This window comes from Vulpes lagopus, chromosome 22, assembly GCF_018345385.1.
Source record: "Vulpes lagopus strain Blue_001 chromosome 22, ASM1834538v1, whole genome shotgun sequence".
In the NCBI taxonomy this organism is placed as follows: Eukaryota; Metazoa; Chordata; class Mammalia; order Carnivora; family Canidae; genus Vulpes; species Vulpes lagopus.
Window position 1 is genome coordinate 30,340,026 of NC_054845.1, and position 21,296 is coordinate 30,361,321.

General features: G+C 47.8%; 1 protein-coding gene across 1 annotated transcript; it reads left to right on the top strand.

Moving 5' to 3' along the window:
- Positions 1-17,948: 17,948 nt before the first annotated feature.
- LOC121480570 (basic proline-rich protein-like) lies at positions 17,949-20,102 on the top strand. The gene has a single exon (XM_041737190.1). It carries the CDS (start codon positions 17,949-17,951, stop codon positions 20,100-20,102), a length of 2,154 nt encoding a protein of 717 aa, XP_041593124.1.
- Positions 20,103-21,296: the final 1,194 nt, after the last annotated feature.

Sequence of the window (21,296 nt, forward strand, 5' to 3'; positions counted from 1 at the left end):
ATACCCAAGAAATCTTGTCAAATCCAACGTCATGAAGCTTTTCACCTATTTTTTTTATTCAGAGTCTTACAGTTTTTTTTTTAATTATTCATGAGAGACATCATACCCAAGAAATCTTGTCAAATCCAACGTCATGAAGCTTTTCACCTATTTTTTTTATTCAGAGTCTTACAGTTTTTTTTTTTTAATTATTCATGAGAGACATAGAGAGAGGCAGAAACACAGGCAGAGGGAGAACCCAGCTCCATCCATACAGGGAGCCCAACGTGGTACTCGATCCCCCGTCTCCAGGATCAGGCCCTAGGCTGAAGGTGGCGCTAACCGCCGAGCCACCCGGGCTGCCCCATACAGGTTTTTAATCACTGTGAGTTAGTTTTTATATGTAGTGTAAGGTAAGTCAAACTTCATTCTTTTGCATGAAAGTTGCTGATTTTACTGACATTTTTTTATTGAAGAAACTTTCAAGTTGCATAGTCTCAGCATCCTTGTTAAAAATCATTGGAGCATATATGCAAGGGTTTCTGTCTGGGCCCTCTTTTGTTGCATTGGTCTGTTTGTCTTTATGCCAAAATGCCAAGGGTTTTTTGACAAGTGTGAAAGATAGCTAAGTGAAGAAAGAATAGTCTTTTAACACAGAATGCTGGGGCACTAGATATGCAGCACATGTAAATGAATAATGTTGGATTCTTCTCCCACAGCACATATATAAAAATTAATTCAAAATAAATCAAAGACCTAAATATAAGAGCTAAAATTATAAAACTGTTGGAATAAAACTTAATCATACATCTTTGTAACTCTTGATTACTCCATGATTTCTTACATATGACACCAAAAACACAAGAAAAAGCAGATAAATTGTATGTGTATACAGTTGTATGTGTAGATAATTATTTATACATATGTTTTAGGCAGTTTGTTTTAAAATTAAGGAAAGGGGAAGAAATATGTATTTATACTATATTTTATAATTACATATTATTTTTGTAAGTTTTTTTTTAGCTTTCAATTACTGTTGTAGTAGATTACCACAAATTTAGTGGCCAAAAGAGATACAAATCCATTATCCTATATTTCTGGGTCAGAAGGCTGAAAGGGGTCTCACTGGGCTAAAATCAAGATCAGCAGCACTGCGTTCCTTTTGGACATGCACAGTAGGATTCCATTTCTTCACTTCACCTTTCAGAGGCCTCATGGCTCATGGCCACAGTCTTCATCTGCAGAGCCAGCGAGTTGGGCCATGTCCCTCTCATAGTACCATCTCTCACCTGAGAAGGACCCTTGTGATTACACTGGGCTCACTCAGAAAATCCAGGATAATCTTTCTATCTGAAGGTCACTTGACCAACCTTAATTCCATCTGCAACCTGAATTCCCCTTGGCTCTTTGATCTAATATATTCATAGGTTCTGGATGTTATGATGTGGAAATTTTGGAGGGGGGGGCTGTTATTTTGTGTACCATACTGGTGGTTTTTGTGTCATTTTTCATATATTTGGATTACTGGCTTGGGGCACTTGCTTTCAGATGAATGAACTTAGTATTTCTTCTAAGGCAGTTCTAGCAATAAATTCTCTGTTTTTATGTATTGAAGTTTTGGAAAGTAGTTTTGCTGAATGGAAGACTCTTGGTTGACAGTTTTTTCTTTCTGCACTTGGAATATGTCATTTTACTTCCTTCTGAACCATTGTTCTGATGAGATATCAGCTGCCCATCTTTTTGGTGTTCTTTGTATCTGAAGTTGTTTTTCTCTTAGTGCTTTCAATATTTTCTCTTGGTTGTCTTTTAGCATTATGATGTGTCTGGATGTGGATCTCTGCATTTTCCCCATTTGAATTTTGTTGAGATTTTTGGATATGTATATCATATTTTTCATCAAAGTTTGTGTTCAACCATTACTTTCTTCTGATACCTTCTCCCCTCTCTTGGTACTCCCATAACACATATGTTGATATACTTATTGATGTCCCACATTTCTTTAAGGCTCTCTTCATTTTACTTTATTCCCCTTTTTGTCTGCTCATCAGATTGTGTAATCTCCATTGATTTGCCTTAAAGTTGCTTATTATTCTGCAGTTCAAGTCTGTTGAGCCACTGAAGTGAATTTTCCATTTCAGTTACTGTACTTTTCAAGTCAGGAATTTCTGCTTAGTTCTTTTCCCTTCCTCCCTCCCTCCCTTCATTCCTTCCTTTACAATTTATTTGCCTTTATTGATACTGTATTTGATCAGACATTGTCAGTTAATTCTCTGTGTGATTTCCTTTAGTTCCTTGAACTTATTTGTAATGCATGCCTTGGTGTTTTTGTTAAATATGACATCTAGGTCTCTTATAGGCAGTTTCTGTTGACTTTTTTTTTCTCTTTGTGAATGCATCCTTTTTCTTTTTCCCTTTTTTTTTTTTTGCATGTCTCATAGTTTTATATTAGAATCTTGATAATGTGGCAACCCTGAATATTCATCTTTCCTCTGGTACTTGCTGCTGTTTTTCTTTGCTTGTTTAGTTTTTTGAAAACTTGGCTGGACTATTTTCATGAAGCCTATCCCTGTAGTGTGAAGTGTTTTAAGTTGTTCTTGAGAGTGGACAGCCTTGCACACAGCCACTTGGATGAGAGTGGTTTCTGTGCCTGAAACCTTTTTTCTTTGCCTCTTTTTCTCTGTTGTAACATTTCTGCCTCATTTGGTATCACAGCCATTGGGCTCCACTAATTGTCAGCTGATTGCACTCTTGTTTTCTGTAGACCCCAGGGATATAAATTATGCAATAGTTTGATCCAGTTTTATTTGGGCCCCGTTTTAGGGATGGCTTTGAGGTCGGTCTTTGGGATTTTGTTTGACTCCAGGAGGACTTTTCTTAGCTGTATATTTCCCTGTTTCTTTCTGGTAAGTTTGCTTGCCATGAGTATAAATTCTTGCTTTCATAGAGTTACCATTCTCATCTTAGATTCCTCCTAAATATCCATTGTGTTGAGAGTTTTCTCGGACTTTAACTTAGCATAATGTTTCAAATAAAGCTACTCCCTTTGGGGCGAGCATTGGGGTTTTCTTTTTTTTTTTTTTTTAATCTTTATTTATTTATGATAGTCACAGAGAGAGAGAGAGGCAGAGACACAGGCAGAGGGAGAAGCAGGCTCCATGCACCGGGAGCCCGATGTGGGATTCGATCCCGGGTCTCCAGGATTGCGCCCTGGGCCAAAGGCAGGCGCCAAACCGCTGCGCCACCCAGGGATCCCGGGGTTTTCTTTTCTTATGCATGCCTCTCCTTTGGGACAAAAATCTGTGAATTCTGAGCTGGGAGTGGGGTGGCCTGATCATCTCTACATGATATCCCTGCTTTATGGGCCAGGTGCTAGGCAGCTGCAATTGCATCTGATCTTCTTGGCTTGCCTCGTCTTAGTTTGTGCTGCATTAACAAATTATCATTGGCTGGGTGGCTTAAATTACACATATTTAACAAATATTGAAACTAAGCACCCGAGGCTTCAAAAAACTGATGTTCCTCTCCAACTATATCACAGAAGTGACCAGAGTAATATTTCTGTAGTGCCTTAAGGCTTAGGATGTTGTTTCCTATCTGTGTGATATGAAGTACTATCTCTGTTTCACATCTGAAAAACCGCACTATGGACCATGTTATTCATGTGACATTTCCATGTATTCACAGGTGAAGTTGGTAGAACTAGGATACAGGAGAAGTTTTTCTCATTCAAAATCCTACTTATACACATGGGAAAAATCTATTCCTGTGTTCTTTATTCTTTAGATAGTACATACTGTAAGCCAATTTCAATATTGTGTAGTTTTAAATCTCTGGATTAAGTAAACTATAGTCAATAGGTATTTATGAAGTTGCAGTGTTTGCCAGACACTAAATTCTGGGAATACAGCCTGAACCAAACATCATTCCTATTCTAATGGAGCTTGTATTCTGCACACAAGTAAGTAAGTAAGTAAATAAAATCATTTAGTAGAGATACCATGAAGAAATGAAGTCAGGAATGCAGTATCACGAGAGTGTGGGGGCTGGTACTTTAAGAATGGTCAAAATACCCTTAAATTACTCCCTCAGATATGACTTACATTTCTACTGTTATGTTGTCCCCATGGGGCCTAGGGCAGTATTCTATTTTCCCACATGTTAATATTTTTGCAGTGAATGTGTGGTATTCATACTTAAGCAGGGTAAAGAAAGATGAATTACTTCACATTAGTGCACACTGGTTGTTGCCTTTCTGGGATGGGTGGAAAAGCAAGGCTTTATTGCCAAAGGAGATTCCAGCACACTGTGATTTTCAGAACCTTTTGAATTTTGGACTTTTGCATTCAGGGATGGTGAACTTGTACTATATTTATGAAGGCGAGGAGGCTGAGAAAGTAGGAAGGGTAACTTGTACGGGAGAGAATGCAAAGTGTAGTTCCTTCTGTTCTGCCTCCTTTTTTTTTTTTTTATTAATAAGAGCTGCCCACCAGGCTTTTTTTTTTTTTAAATTTTTATTTATTTATGATAGTCACAGAGAGAGAGAGAGAGAGGCAGAGACACAGGCAGAGGGAGAAGCAGGCTCCATGCACCGGGAGCCTGATGTGGGATTTGATCCCGGGTCTCCAGGATCGCGCCCTGGGCCAAAGGCAGGCGCCAAACTGCTGCGCCACCCAGGGATCCCTGTTCTGCCTCCTTTTTATTCTTTTTTACCTTGATTACTCCATGATTTCTTACATATGACACCAAAAACAAGAAAAAGCAGATAAATTGTATGTGTATACAGTTGTATGTGTAGATAATTATTTATACATATGTTTTAGGCAGTTTGTTTTAAAATTAAGGAAAGGGGAAGAAATATGTATTTATACTATATTTTATAATTACATATTATTTTTGTAGGTTTTTTTTTAGGTTTTAATTTACTGTTGTAGTAGATTACCACAAATTTACTGGCAAAAAGAAATACAAATCCATGATCTTACATTTCTGGGTCAGAAGGTTGAAAGGGGTCTCACTGGGCTAAAATCAAGATCAGCAGTACTGAGTTCCTTCTGGACATGCACAGTAGAATTCCATTTCTTCACTTACTTCACCTTTCAGAGGCCTCATGGCTCATGGCCACAGTCTTCATCTGCAGAGCCAGCGAGTTGGGCCATGTCCCTCTCATAGTACCATCTCTCACCTGAGAAGGACCCTGTGATTCCACTGGGCTCACTCAGAAAATCCAGGATAATCTTTCTATCTGAAGGTTACTTGACCAACCTTAATTCCATCTGCAACCTGAATTCCCCTTGGCTCTTTGATCTAATATATTCATAGGTTCTGGATGTTATGATGTGGAGATTTTGGAGGGGGGGCTCTGTTATTTTGTCTACCATACTGGTGGTTTTTGTATCGTTTTTCATATATTTGGATTACTGGCTTGGGTCACTTGCTTTCAGATGAATGAACTTAGTATTTCTTCTAAGGCAGTTCCAGCAATAAATTCTCTGTTTTTATGTATTTACACTAATTTTTGAAAAGTAGTTTTGCTGAATGGAAGACTCTTGGTTGACAGTTTTTTCTTTCTGCACTTGGAATATGTCATTTTACTTCCTTCTGAACCATTGTTCTGATGAGATATCAGCTGCCCATCTTTTTGGTGTCCTTGTATCTGAAGTTATATTTTTCTTAGTGGCTTTCAATATTGTCTCTTGGTAGTTGTCTTTTAGCATTATGATGTGTCTGGATGTGGATCTCTGCATTTTCCCTACTTGAATTTTCTTGAGCTTTTTGGATATGTATATCATATTTTTCATCAAAGTTTGTGTTCAACCATTACTTCTTCTGATACCTTCTCTCCTCTCTTGGTACTCCCATAACACATGTTGATACACTTATTGATGTCCCACATTTCTTTAAGGCTCTCTTCATTTTACTTCATTCCCTTTTTTGTCTGCTCATCAGATTGTGTAATCTCCATTGATTACACAATGCCTTAAAGATTACAAAAGCCTTAAAGTTGCTTATTCTTCTGCAGTTCAAGTCTGTTGAGCCACTGAAGTGAATTTTCCATTTCAGTTACTGTACTTTTCAAGTCAGGAATTTCTGCTTAGTTCTTTTCCCTCCCTCCCTTCCTCCCTTCATTCCTTCCTTTACAATTTATTTGCCTTTATTGATACTGTATTTGATCAGACATTGTCAGTTAATTCTATGTGTGATTTCCTTTAGTTCCTTGAACTTATTTGTAATGCATGCCTTGGTGTCTTTGTTAAATATAACATCTAGGTCTCTTAGAGGCAATTTCTGTTGATTGTTTTTTTTCTTTGTGAATGCATCCCCCCTTTTTTTTCTTTGTATGTCTCATAGTTTTATATTAGAATCTGGATAATGTGGCAACCCTGAATAATCATCTTCCCTCTGGGACTTGCTGCTGTTTTTCTTTGGTTGTTTTTGTAAAACTTGGCTAGACTATTTTCGTGAAGTCTACCCCTGTAGTGTGAAGCGTTTTAAGTTGTTCTTGAGAGTGGACAGCCTTGTACACAGCCGACTTGGATGAGAGTGGTTTCAGTGCCTGAAACCCTTTTTCTTTGCCTCTTTTTCTCTGTTGTAACATTTCTGCCTCATTTGGTATCACAGCTGTTGAGCTCCACTAATTGTCAGCTGATTGCACTCTTGTTTTCTGTAGCCCCCAGAGATATAAATTATGCAGTAGTTTGATCCAGTTTTATTTGGGCCCCATTTTAGGGATGGCTTTGAGGTCAGTCTTTGGGATTTTGTTTGACCCCAGGCGGACTCTTCTTAGCTGTATATTTCCCTGTTTCTTTCTGGTAAGTTTGCTTGCCATGAGTGTAAATTATTGCTTTCATAGAGTTACCATTCTCATCTTAGATTCCTCCTAAATATCCATTGTGTTGAGAGTCTTCTTGGACTTTAACTTAGCATAATGTTTCAAATAAAGCTACTCCCTTTGGGGCGAGCATTGGGGTTTTCTTTTCTTATGCATGCCTCTCCTTTGGGACAAAAATCTGTGAATTCTGAGCTGGGAGTGGGGTGGCCTGATCATCTCTACATGATATCCCTGCTTTATGGGCCAGGTGCTAGGCAGCTGCAATTGCATCTGATCTTCTTGGCTTGCCTCGTCTTAGTTTGTGCTGCATTAACAAATTATCATTGGCTGGGTGGCTTAAATTACACATATTTAACAAATATTGAAACTAAGCACCCGAGGCTTCAAAAAACTGATGTTCCTCTCCAACTATATCACAGAAGTGACCAGAGTAATATTTCTGTAGTGCCTTAAGGCTTAGAATGTTGTTTCCTATCTGTGTGATATGAAGTACTATCTCTGTTTCACATCTGAAAAACCCCACTATGGACCACGTTATTCATGTGACATTTCCATGTACTCACAGGTGAAGTTGGTAGAACTAGGACACAGGAGAAGTTTTTCTCATTCAAAATCCTACTTATACACACGGGAAAAATCTATTCCTGTGTTCTGTATTCTTTATATAGTACACACTGTAAGCCAATTTCAATATTGTGTAATTTTAAATCTCTGGATTAAGTAAACTATAGTCAATAGGTATTTATGAAGTTGCAGTGTTTGCCAGACATTAAATTCTGGGAATACAGCCTGAACCAAACATCATTCCTGTTCTCATGGAGCTTGTATTCTGTACACAGTAAGTAAGTAAATAAATAAAACAATGTAGTAGAGATACTATGAACAAATGCAGTATCACGAGAGTGTGGGGGCTGCTACTTTAAGAAGAATGGTCAAGATACCCTTAAATTACTCCCTCAGAGATGACTTACATTTCTACTGTTATGTTGTCCCCATGGGGCCTAGGGCAGTATTCTATTTTCCCACATGTTAATATTTTTGCAGTGAATGTGTGGTATTCATACTAAGCAGGATAAAGAAAGATTAATTACTTCACATTAGTGCACACTGGTTGTTGCCTTTCTGGAATGGGCGGAAAAGCGAGGCTTTGTTGCCAGATGAGATGCCAACACACTTGTGATTTTCAGAACCTTTTGAATTTTGGACTTTTGCATTCAGGGATAGTGAACTTGTACTATATTTATGAAGGCGAGGAGGCTGAGAAAGTAGGAAGGGTAACTTGTACGGGAGAGAATACATGCAAAGTGTAGTTCCTTCTGTTCTGCCTCCTTTTTTTTTTTTTTTTATTAATAAGAGCTGCCCACCAGGCTTTTTTTTTTTTTTAAATTTTTATTTATTTATGATAGTCACAGAGAGAGAGAGAGAGAGAGGCAGAGACACAGGCAGAGGGAGAAGCAGGCTCCATGCACCGGGAGCCTGATGTGGGATTTGATCCCGGGTCTCCAGGATCGCGCCCTGGGCCAAAGGCAGGCGCCAAACTGCTGCGCCACCCAGGGATCCCTGTTCTGCCTCCTTTTTACACATGCATGCATGCTCACAGATGCAGGAACACAAGTGCACATGCACATGCACACTGGCACACGCCTGCCAGCTTGCACACATACCTGTAGACAGCCACCTCCACCCCCCCACACACACACGTGGGGTATATACCACAGTCCTCTAGATCCTTCCCTAATTATTGAATTGGAAGGGCTGGACTCCCATTGTAAACACTCGTGCATATTATAGTACCAGTTACGTGTTGGAGACCCTTTTCTATATGAGTCATAGCACTCATTGGTGTCCAATCTGTCCACTGATCTCCAGGGTTGAACTGTGGTGTAACCTGGATTAGTGTAGCTGATGTATTTTGATAGTGGATTAATGACCACCTGGTATCTCAGTCTCTCATCTGCATATGCCACGGGTATGGGCTTTTAGGGTAGGAGGCAAAGGTTTCCATCTGGGTGAGGAGAACCGTGAATGATATTTCGGAGCAGCCATTTCAGCTGATGGTGGAGACTGTGCAGGTCTACAGAGGATGGAGTTTATTAATTCATTAACCAAATTCTTGCCTTCCAAGGAACTGTGTTGTCCTGAAAATCACTGCTAGCTTTCTGACAGCTAACAGATGAAATGTACCCCTTCCTCCTGTAGGCTCACTTCAGGGCATTGAAGAGCTTATTTAAGTGCTGTTCTCTCAGTAATTAAATGGCCTAGGAGGTGAAGCATGAGCAGTGGGGTGAGGGAACATCTGAGGCCAGTGATGGAGGAGAGGTAGCCCTCCTCCCGGGAGGAGGTATGTTGGTGTGTCGGGGGCTAATAAGAAACAGAATCTGGGATGTTACATTGTGGATAAGAAAGTTCTTGAGCACTTTAACTTCTACAAAAGAGAAATTAAGTTCAAGAATCTTGGTCAGGTCCCTTCTGGTGGCTGCATTTCTTCTTTTTCACATGAATGTTCCTGTTTGTGCATTGTAGTTCCAAAAGGACGCATGTCCCTGCCAGGACCTCATCTACCACTCTGCTCCTGGAACTGACTCTGCGTGTTCTCCCATACAGACCTTTATTCGTTTCCAGCAAGGAAATGAGAAGGACATAACAGCATGTTCGAGCCTTGTCCTTGGAGCAAGGCCAGGTGTCGGGGAGGCTGAAATGCACATACACGATTGGTTAGTCAGCCAATTCTTGTGCATGTAAGGAGGCTGCCCACCATTTCTAAGTGTAAAATGAGACACTGGAAAGCATTTTAAAACTATACGTTGACAATACAAGAAACACAGGACATTTTCTGTGATGGCATCAGAACTTTGGGGTGAGAGCTCTTGATGAATGGTTTTCATGTTAGTGACGGATGATAAGGTTTTTATCAAACTCAGTGAAAGCGATCATCTGGAAGACATTTCTGGTAGTGGAACATTTCATTTGTGCCCTGTGGTAATAAACAGTCTCTTTATCTGGATATTTAAACTGTTCTTTCTAATTTACGAGACAATCGAAGACTAATGCCTTTGGAAGAACGATGCTCATGTGATCTGTAATTTCACGGGTGCCTCCTCCTGGCCCCGGTGGGCAGGAAGGAAGGATGTTCATCCTCTGCTCTCTAGTCTCCTTCCTGCTCTGCGAGTGGGATCACAAGGACTGAAGAGACAGCCCCCTGTCACTGATGGACGTGTTTGAATACCCTTGAGATTCTTCTATGGTCCCTTGATTTAGTGAAGGTGGAGAGGACATTTGTTTCATAAAAGTCCTGTGTGCAGCTGTGGGGGGACGTCTGCCACACGCACTTCTCAGAAGGGAATCACGGTGCCTGAGTGCTGCTTGAGCTGCTTGCAGGCCTGTGCCTTCTGTGGCTTCACTTCTGAACCATGTCGTTGTGGTAGCATCTTCAGTGTGTACTCAGGCAAGTCACTGCTCTCTGGGCTACTTAATTTACTTTCTACTGTTCTTTGTAGGTTTACAGTGACTTAGTCATGAAGCCGGAAGTGACAGGCGTTGATCATTTTGGTCTAACCTCTTAGGAAGCCAACACAACCTTGTAAACCTAGACCATTAACTGCTTAAAAGTCACGTGGATCTGAAAAATTTAGATTTAAAATTAGGATGCTTTTAAAATATAAAATTCTTGGACCATCTTTTTTTTTTTCTTGGACTATCTTATATTGTTATTTATATACTGGGTTATGTCTGGGGTGAGAGGAAGGCAGTCTGTGGGCCTGCAGAGAACACTGGCTTCAAGTGAGGTGGACTCAGCTCTGAACCCCAACATCCTCTCGTACTGGTAACAAGGTCTGTCACTTCATTCCCAGCCCCCTGTGAGGCCTCCCCATTTGTAAGTTGAGGGTGACATCAAAGGATTGTTGAATGTTAATGGAGATGACGCATGGATGACTAGACGTGGCCCCTGGCATATAGCAGGCAGTCAGTGTTAGTGATGGCAAGTGTTATCGTCTAGACCCTCCAGAGAAAGAAAATCAGCATAAAAATCTTTTAAGGTTAATGAATAATGATAAACAGCAAAATCCCAAAGAGTAATTTGCAATAATTTGAAGTTAAGATTGTACAAAAATGAAGATTTATGGAGTACTTGGTGGCATTAGATCTCGGTAGGAAGAAGTATTGGCTTCTGGAACGTCCGTGCAGATACCCAGAAGACAGTGATGAAAGGAACCTGTTCACAGGCACTTGGAGTGTAGTCGGTCACAGAGGAGGATGCCCCACAGTGGGAAAGGTAGCTGGTGCAGCCAGTTACACCCATTAACCTCAAAGGCAAGAAAACCATGACCTGATTTGTTTAGTGAAATGAGGCAGTAGATGATCTCTTTCAGCCTCCATGTTTTGATGTTGAGCTTTTTAAACTTTATGAGTAAATCTTCATGAGGTTTGGGAAAGATGAGAGGCATAAATCTCAGCTATCATTCAGAGTCTTGCTGAATTTCAGACGTCTGGAGGGAAGCTATTAGAGTTTGAACGATTTTGATGGAGTTGAACTTCTGTTTCTGCAGCTCGTGCTTGTGCGTGGCCACCATGAACTAGAGGATCATTCAGATTAGGGACAAAAGATTTGTTCCTTCCTTTTCCATATCCTTGTAAGGACAAGAGCCTGTTGTATTTAGTGGAATTCTTCCCACTGGATACGTGGCAGCAGAAGCCAGGCTCTCTCCGTCTGGGGTTCCACTGGTAGCCTCGGGGATGTGTCACAGAAAATGCGCGGGATGAGGCGAAGCCTCACCACTGGAGTGTGGCTGGAGCCCATGGGATTGTGCAGCGGCAGGTGTACCTGCCTCACCGAGACGTTAGTGTAGCTCTGTATGAGGAGAGCACTCTCTGTATCTAAACTAGCAAACCAGTGAGAAGAACCTATTTGTAGGTGTGAATAATGATGCCTTCTATTCATGTGTCATTTTTCTACAAGTGCCTCGAAGATCTTCCAGGTTATTCTGTTATGTATTTTGTATGATCCTGCAAATATACATTATTCCCGTTTATTCAAATTAATTTCCCCAGCACAAGGTGGCTGTCTAGAGTCATGGAGGTAATGATGAGCTATCTAGCACGTGTCTGGAGATGGTGAGTCACAGCGTGTGTGCCGTGCCCCGTGCCCTCAGAACTGTGGCATACAGAAGAAACAGTCGGCTGCCAAGTAATGCTCCTGCTCCATGTCCTTTGCCTTCTCACCCAGAGAAGTAGGTCACACTTCTGATTTATTTCATTACAGCCTGAATGATGTCACTTTGTCGACAATTTAGGATTTTCTGACTGATGACCTAAAGGCTTGTCTCCTTATAGAAACTGAATTTTGGGACTGCAGAAGTCAGAGAGCTGCCCCCACGTGAGCCCTGTGCCCTCCTCAGTTGATTTTGTAAGGCACTGGGAGCTTCCCTAGCAATTTCTGTAGACTCTGGAAACGTTCTGGGGCTGTACCTCTGTCTCCGTTTGACTCTGAAGACTTTGTCCACGTGGATGTCCTTCCGTTGGCTAAGTTGGCTCTGGTGACCATGGACACACATGACAAGTGTGGTGAATTGTGCGTCCTTAGTGATCATGTCCAGGGTCAAAGCTGTGAACGGGTTGGGCAGCTTGTGCTCTCTGGGTTCAGGCATCATACGATCAGATAAGGATTAATTTCTCTTGTCCCCCAGAGGACATAACTTTGGACTTAGGAGCCTCATTTGGTTTAGAAGTGATTCGTGGTAAAAAGCATGATAATTTTTGTAAATGGTTCACTCCACGAGGACTGTCATGCCCAGACGGAAACTTGCATCAGTTTTTTTGCATGGCATTCCTCGGCGGAGGCTGTTAAATATTCCCTGTAGATGGTCTGTTTATTTTGGGAGTTTGAACAAAGTCAACCACATATCCTCAGGGGAAGTGCTGGGAGGTGACCCAGCCTGGGAGATTGTGCAAGTGTAGAAGTCCGGTCCTCCGTCGTCCTCCATCTGCGCCGACTCTCATCCTGCTCCAGTGTCTTTATTCGTTTCGTGGTGATGAGGCTGGTGGCTCCCTCCTCCTGCACAGGTGCCAGCATTGAGCAGTAATTGCAAAAATCCTCAATTTATATCTGCAATTGCTTAAATTTTCAAAAAAAAAAAATCTAAAGACTTTATACAGGGTATTTCTGCTTTTCTGGCCAGATTTCCTTGACCATGCCCCCAAAGAATATTATGCAAATACTGAAAACTCAGAGGTGTACATTTTTTACTGCCTGTGTTCAGCAAATGCTTTTCATCAAAGGAACAGAGTCTCTGCTACTACTTGGATCAGGATCTGTTTCGTGGGAAAAGCATGCGGGTCTCCCTTTGCAGTAGAGAACATCACTTCCAGAAATGCTCACAGTCTGTCTCGAGTCCTGGTGCCACAGTAGCCGAGCTTGAAATGGATTTGCTGGTCGTCACTGTTGGCTCTTTAACTGCTTCATGTCCAAATATATGGATTATCCAGATGACTCCTGGTCCTGACCTTCTGTTTTTTTTTTTTTTTTTTTTAAAGATTTATTTATTTATTCATGAGACACAGAGAGGCAGGAAAACAGGCAGAGGGAGAAGCAGGCTCCCTGTGGGGAGCCCCATGATTCCAGGGCCCCAGGGTCACGCCCTGAGCTGAAGGCAGATGTCCCACTACTGAGCCCCCAGGTGTCCCCTGATGACCTGTTCAGTGCTGCTCCTCTCTGTGTGGTTTTGGTGGTGGTGGTGGTGGTGGTTGTAGTAACACCAGCACTAACTACCCAACCTGCCCATCTCGAGATGCCCTTGATAGCCTCTGTGCCTCTGTCCTAGCGTTAGGTGAAACAAGCTTATCCCCAGAAGCTTATTTTCTTTTAAAAATAATTTTTTTAAAAGGTAAGGAAGTGATTCATATTTACTGCACACAGTATGTAAAGAGTGAGAATTTGCCCCTCTGCCATCCAGTCCAAGGTGAGGAGTCCTTCATCCAGCAGAGTGTGTGTGTGTGTGTGTGTGTGTGTGTGTGTGAGAGAGAGAGAGAGAGAGAGAGAGAGAGAGAGAGGATGGGAGGCACTCACTTGGCTTTAGATTCACTAGTGCTCACATTCAAACAAGTAAGAAGTTAGGTGAAATTAACTTTAATAGCACATTTTCTCCAAGACAGTATATTTAACATATAATTCTTATAAAATTGTTATTAAAGTATCTTCCACGTGTTTTTGTACCAAGTCTTTATGCTGTAGCCCGTCTTGTTTGGACTAGCGCACCCCAGTGCTCAGAAAGCGGGGGTTGCTGTGGACTGTTCTAGGCATGAATTCTAGACCTGCTTTATCCACAGGTGGCTCTTTGTGACCCTGCAAATATTTCAGGGTTTCCTATGCGAGTGCATACGGATCTTCTTTCTCTGCTTGGCGGCTGCGTGTGTTAGAGTCCAGACCGTGCAACAGAATGCTTGGGCCATTAATGCGCTGTCTGTTCTGGGGTTTCCAGATGTTCCCTGTAGAGCAGCGCACTCGTGGGCACGTTTGGATATAATGGGTAAAAGTGAATGCACCCTATGTATTTTCATCCATAAAGTTACTGTAAGAAGCTGGTAGTGACTGTAGTCCGTGGTTTCCAGATCCTTCTTTCTGCCGTCCTGTGCCATGAAGCCCTGTGCACACCTCCAGCTCCTTCAGGGCCAGCAGCAGGAGATGCTCCCACCAGGGTCACTTTCTTCCTCTGTCTCCTCAGCAGGGTCCATTGCACAGCCTTCTGGTCCTCTTGGCTTTCAGTTGACACAGCGATCCGTTGTTTGCCCCTGACACAATATGTGGGGCTCTCCCATGCCGGCCAGCTCTCCAACTTTCTGGGCACATGGTGGGTGTCCCCCAATCCAGTCCAGTTCTGACTGCGGCAGCTGGGGTTAACGCACACCCACAGGTGGAGGGCTTAGCCCCCAAGCCCTGCCCCGCCTCCCCCTGCTTCAGATGGCAGCAGGCCCCGGCTCGGCCCTTGCACTCCTGGGCGACACACTCCGGTGGGGGGCCCCAGGGTCTTCCACAGGTTGCTGCAATGGCTTTTACTGTGTTCACCACTTTATTGTGAAGGATACGAGGCAGGAGGCCCAGGTGGAAGGGATGCTCAGGGCGGGTGGGGTGGGGTGCAGAGCTTCTGCCCTCTCTGGGCACAGCTTCACCCAGCACTGTGTCTGCACAGCCCCAGAGTGCCCTGGACCCCTAGCGTACAGTTTTCCTGGAGCTCCTGATAGGGTTTTATGGAGGTCTTACACAGGCACGGTTCAGTCAGTAGCTGTTGCCTGTTGGCTCCATCGCCACCCGCTCCCCCTCTTGGAGGTGGGCGGGGGTGAGGCTGAACCATCCAAGCCTCTAGTCCCGGGGCTCCTGTGCTCATCCCCTTAGCATAAACTCAGGTGTGCACGCAAGGGGTTTGTTAGCCGTAAGGACAGGCGCCCCTCTCACCCCACCACTCAGGAGTTCCAAGGGATTTAGAAGCTCTGCTGCCGGGAACTGGGATGAAGACCAAAATAACAAGTTTCTTTTTCTTTTTTTTTTTAATATTTATTTATTTGTTTATGATAGAGAGAGAGAGAGAGAGAGAGGCAGAAACACAGGAGAAGGGAGAAGCAGGCTCCATCCCGGGAGCCCGATGTGGGACTCTATCCCGGGACTCCAGGACCGCGCCCTCGGCCAAAGGCAGGCGGTAAGCCGCTGAGCCACCCAGGGATCCCCAAATAACATGTTTCTTATTCTGTCAATATCCCGCACCCTGGTTCTGAGCATCAGAAGGCAGCTCTCCTGGACCAGAAGAAACCCGCGGCAACTTCACTTGTATCAGGATTCTGTGTAAGGGAAACAAGCCTTTGGGGAGAGAGTAATCTCTATGCAGTTGTGCACTGACTTGTGATTTTTTTTGCTGACATGCATCGTATTAGTTTTAGGTGTACGACATGGTGACTTGGCGTTTGTATGTAGTGGGAAATGTTCACCATTGGCCTGGGTGATGTCCCTTGCGACACACAGCTACACATTCTTTTCTTATGAGATCATCTAAGATCTACTCTCTTAGGACCTTTCAGATACACGGTGTAGTCTTGTTAGTCATAGTCCCCATGCTGTGCAGTACAGCTTCAGGACTTTATTTTATACCTGGTATTTGGTACCTTTTGACCCCCTTCACCTGTTTCATATGTCTATGATTTGTGATTTTTTAATTTTTTTTTTTTTTTATGATAGTCACAGAGAGAGAGAGAGAGGCAGAGACACAGGCGGAGGGAGAAGCAGGCTCCATGCACCGGGAGCCCGACGTGGGACTCGATCCCGGGTCTCCAGGATCGGGCCCTGGGCCAAAGGCAGGCGCCAAACCACTGCGCCACCCAGGGATCCCATGATTTGTGATTTTTTAAAAGACAAATTTTAACATTGGTTCAGCCCCTACGAATACATGTGTGTATACACATACACACATATATACATATAACTTTTTAAAACTTTTATTGTGCAGTGTTTATTTACATAAGTCATGTGTCTGTTAAGGATTTCTAGACTTTTTTTGTAGCCAGACTTCATATTTAACATGTACTGTATTGCCTGGCACAGTACACTTAATAGTGTCAAAGTTAAAAATGCAGTTAATTAATTAGACGTTAGAATTATGTGTTCCAAATTTTTGCTTATATTTTCTCCATTGTCCAAATGCTGTTAACATATTTTTTCTTATGATTTCCTTAATCTTGTTAATAAAGAGGTTTGATTCCTAACAATGCTCGTGGGAGAAACTAGCTGATATTTCCCAAAGGTGCATGTGTGAAACAGCTTAAGAGCACAGAGATGGACAGCGTGAAAGCCCATGAGACTCCCTACAACTGGTTAAGCTCTGTAATTAGTGTTTAGTGCTTATGGTGCTGCCCAGCTACCATGTTAATACTGTGAATGATGGGACATGAGGGTGGGAATGGGGCTGTAGGATCAGGAATGGAAAAGGGAATTCACCGGGACCCAGAGTTTTGTTTTGGCTTTCTTTTTTGTTTTTAAGATTTTACTTATTTATTCATGAGAGACCCAGAGAGAAGCAGAGACACAGGCAGAGGGAGAAGGAGGCTCCATGCAGGGAACCGGACTTGATCCTGGGGCCCTGAGGTCATGACCTGAGTTGAAGGCCAACACTCCACCGCTGAGTCCCAGGCGTCCCGGGGCCCAGAGTTTTGGTGGGAATGTTGATGACCCCTGAAGGACGTTCTTCCTTGAGTCGCAGAATCACACACAGAATCGGTCCAGGGGCCTGTGAGGCTGTCGCCATGGGAACGGCACCTCTCTTCTTGGTGTGTTCTTAGGGTTCTCTGCGGCATCATTTCACCCAGTTTTTGTGCTCTAATTTTTGTTTCTTTTGTTAAAAAAGTTGAATGCATTTTAAGAGACAATGCCACTCATTCAAAGGCTGGGGGATGCGCTGGCGTCTTGCTCGTTGCTGCAGAACAGCACACGTACCTCGCAGTGACTGGGGATCATCTGCATCGTCGTCTTAGCTTCTCCTTGGAAACCACAGCAGCCCCAGGCTCTGCAGGACTGATGACAAATAACACATGTTCCGTCTCATCAGACTTTGAGTTGTGTGTGTTACACCTGAATGCGAAAATTTAAGATACCTTGTTATTTCATGTGAGTTAACATTTAATTAATTAAGATTTTGTTTATTTATTCACGAGACACCTGCAGGGGGAGAAGCAGGCTCCGTGCAGGGAGCCCGACGCGGGCCTCGATCCCGGGACCGGGGTCACGCCCTGGGCGGAGGCGGCGCTAACCCGCCGCGCCCCGCTGCCCCGAGTCAACGTCTTAAAGCTAAGCGTCCTGCGGGCGTCCTCTCCACGCACCACTTACTTTTAATGCTCAGTGAAACATTCTAATTCTTGGTAGAGTTGGGGGATTTGCGTCCCACTATTATGGCGAATCCAAACCATGAGGCCCTGACTAGTCAGCTTCTAGGCAGGCGGCGAGGCCGTGCGGCTCCCCGCGGTGCCCCGGGCAGGCTTCTGGCCCGCGGTGCCGCCCCCCGCTCCCCGGCTCCTCCGCCGCCTGCAGCCACGTGCCCACCTGACCCTTCCAGGTGCGCAGGCGGGTCCAGCGGCTTGAGGCCACGTGCTCGGGAGGGGCCTGCGCATGCGCGCTCAGCTGCCCGCCGCACACGCACTTCCGGAAGGACAGAGGAGGGAGGAGGGCGGGCGCGCGAGCTGCGGGAGGAGCGAGGGGCGGAGGGCGGTGCACGCCCCTCCCTCTCCCGCTCCTCGGCGCCGCCGCCATCCGCCATCCCTGGGGACCCGTGAGGCGGCCCGTCAGGGCCTCCGCGGCACCTGCTGGAGCCCGCGCTTCCCGGGGCCCGGAGCCACGTGGACGGCGGTTCCCGCGAGATCGCCCTCGGGGTGCGGACGCACGGTGCGGGTGACGTCACGGCCCGTGGGGGCGGGAGCCGCGTGCGCACTGCGGGGTCGGCCGCGCCGCGTGAGGACGGCTCGGGCGAGGCTTCCCGGGAGCGCGGGCGCCGGGCCGCGGCCTGCGGGCGGGGAGAGCCTGGAACAGAGACGGCGCGGCCCTCACGCGGCCCGTGTGGACTCCAGCGGCGGCCGATGTCCCATCCCGGTGACGGCCTCCGCTGGGGAGCTGCTCCCTGGGGGCTGGAGGCTGGCACCGCCCGTCCCCCCTCAGGGCCTCCGCTCAGGGAGCTGCTCCCTGGGGCCTGGCACCGCCCGTCACCCCCTCAGGGCCTCCGCTGGGGAGCTGCTCCCTGGGGCCTGGCACCGCCCGTCACCCCCTCAGGGCCTCCGCTGGGGAGCTGCTCCCTGGGGCCTGGCACCGCCCGTCACCCCCCTCAGGGCCTCCGCTGGGGAGCTGCTCCCTGGGGGCTGGAGGCTGGCACCGCCCGTCCCCCCCTCAGGGCCTCCGCTCAGGGAGCTGCTCCCTGGGGCCTGGCACCGCCCGTCACCCCCTCAGGGCCTCCGCTGGGGAGCTGCTCCCTGGGGCCTGGCACCGCCCGTCACCCCCTCAGGGCCTCCGCTCGGGGAGCTGCTCCCTGGGGGCTGGAGGCTGGCACCGCCCGTCACCCCCTCAGGGCCTCCGCTCAGGGAGCTGCTCCCTGGGGCCTGGCACCGCCCGTCACCCCCTCAGGGCCTCCGCTCGGGGAGCTGCTCCCTGGGGCCTGGCACCGCCCGTCACCCCCTCAGGGCCTCCGCTCGGGGAGCTGCTCCCTGGGGCCTGGCACCGCCCGTCACCCCCCTCAGGGCCTCCGCTCGGGGAGCTGCTCCCTGGAGGCTGGCACCGCCCGTCACCCCCTCAGGGCCTCCGCTCAGGGAGCTGCTCCCCGGAGGCTGGCACCGCCCGTCACCCCCTCAGGGCCTCCGCTCGGGGAGCTGCTCCCTGGGGCCTGGCACCGCCCGTCACCCCCTCAGGGCCTCCGCTGCGGAGCTGCTCCCTGGGGCCTGGCACCGCCTGTCACCCCCTCAGGGCCTCCGCTCGGGGAGCTGCTCCCTGGGGCCTGGCACCGCCCGTCACCCCCTCAGGGCCTCCGCTCGGGGAGCTGCTCCCTGGGGCCTGGCACCGCCCGTCACCCCCCTCAGGGCCTCCGCTGGGGAGCTGCTCCCTGGGGCCTGGCACCGCCCGTCACCCCCTCAGGGCCTCCGCTCGGGGAGCTGCTCCCTGGGGCCTGGCACCGCCCGTCACCCCCTCAGGGCCTCCGCTCGGGGAGCTGCTCCCTGGGGCCTGGCACCGCCCGTCACCCCCTCAGGGCCTCCGCTCGGGGAGCTGCTCCCTGGGGCCTGGCACCGCCCGTCACCCCCTCAGGGCCTCCACTCGGGGAGCTGCTCCCTGGGGCCTGGCACCGCCCGTCACCCCCTCAGGGCCTCCGCTCGGGGAGCTGCTCCCCGGAGGCTGGCACCGCCCGTCACCCCCTCAGGGCCTCCGCTCAGGGAGCTGCTCCCCGGAGGCTGGCACCGCCCGTCACCCCCTCAGGGCCTCCGCTCGGGGAGCTGCTCCCTGGGGCCTGGCACCGCCCGTCACCCCCTCAGGGCCTCCGCTCGGGGAGCTGCTCCCTGGGGCCTGGCACCGCCCGTCACCCCCTCAGGGCCTCCGCTCGGGGAGCTGCTCCCTGGAGGCTGGCACCGCCCGTCACCCCCTCAGGGCCTCCGCTCAGGGAGCTGCTCCCCGGAGGCTGGCACCGCCTGTCACCCCCTCAGGGCCTCCACTCGGGGAGCTGCTCCCTGGAGGCTGGCGCCCGGTGGCGGCCTGGGCCTTTACCCCCGCAGAAGGCGCTCAGCAGCCTAAATGACGCTCGTCCCGCCGCCAGGCTCTGGAAAGCTTTTGTCGCCGCTGCACGTGTTGATGTGTCCTGGCAGGAGACGGTTTCTTTCCCCGTTTGTCCACGTCCGTCTGGGCGACACGTGGGCCTCCCCTCCTCCCCCGGCACAGGCCGCCCGTCCGCGCGTCCGTGCTGTTCCCGCCGGATGTTTCCCTGCGCCACGGAGCCGTGACATACTTCGTGCAGCGTTTCCACGTCTGGAGGCAACAGGAGTCCAGGACAAGGCCTGGGGGGGCCTGAAGAGCAGAGTCGTGGGGTCCCAGGTGGCTCGGCGGCCCGGCGCCTGCCTTCACCCAGGCCGTGGGTCGAGTCCCGCATGGTCCCCGCAGGAGCCTGCTTCCCCCTCTGCCTGGGTCTCGGCCTCTCTGTGTCTCTCATGAATAAATAAACAAGGACACAGAGAGCAGGAGTCGTGAGGGGCGGTGCCGCCGCCGTCTTCACTGAGCCATGGGCCCGCGGGGCCGCGCGGGAGGCCGGAGCCTCAAGGCTGAGGCCTTTCCCCCAAAGTCTGTCTCTCGGCTTCCTGCGCCAGCGCCCGATGAAAACAACTTAAATAAGAAAACCACTTTTAAGACGTTGAGAACATTCTAGATCATTCACAGTCGACTGCAGATCTTAACCGCCCCCCCCCCCATCCTTCCCGGGTGGAAGTGTGCGAGACCTAGCGTCTCCGTGCGCTTGGCGGTCGCTGTGCGCCCACCGTGAACACCCACCCAGGCCTCCCTCTGTGGGATTCCAGCATGACTAGACCAGGCTGCGGAGCTCCGTGGCCGCGTCCCTCACTCGACGTGCCACATAGGTCCGCTTGCTTCAATACACGTGCATAAAAATCCGCTTTATTATTTTTGCGACATTTTTTTCTGGAAATAATCTAAAATCTCAGACACATTTCAAGAAAAGAGGAAAGGGATGAGTGTGCCTTATGTGGTGTCCACCTTTGCCCCATTTGCTTCATGACGTGGGCTCACACTCACGTGTGCTCCTTGCCCTGTTTCACACGCACACGCGGGAGGTTCTCGTGCGGGCGGGGCCCTTCCCCCTTGTGACTACCGTGTGGGCCCCCGAGGCTCTGTCACCTGTAAACCGACCGTGCTGGCATGTGACCCTCCTGCCGCCGTGGCCAGTTTGTCAGTTGTGATCGAGTGTCTTGTGCTGTGTCC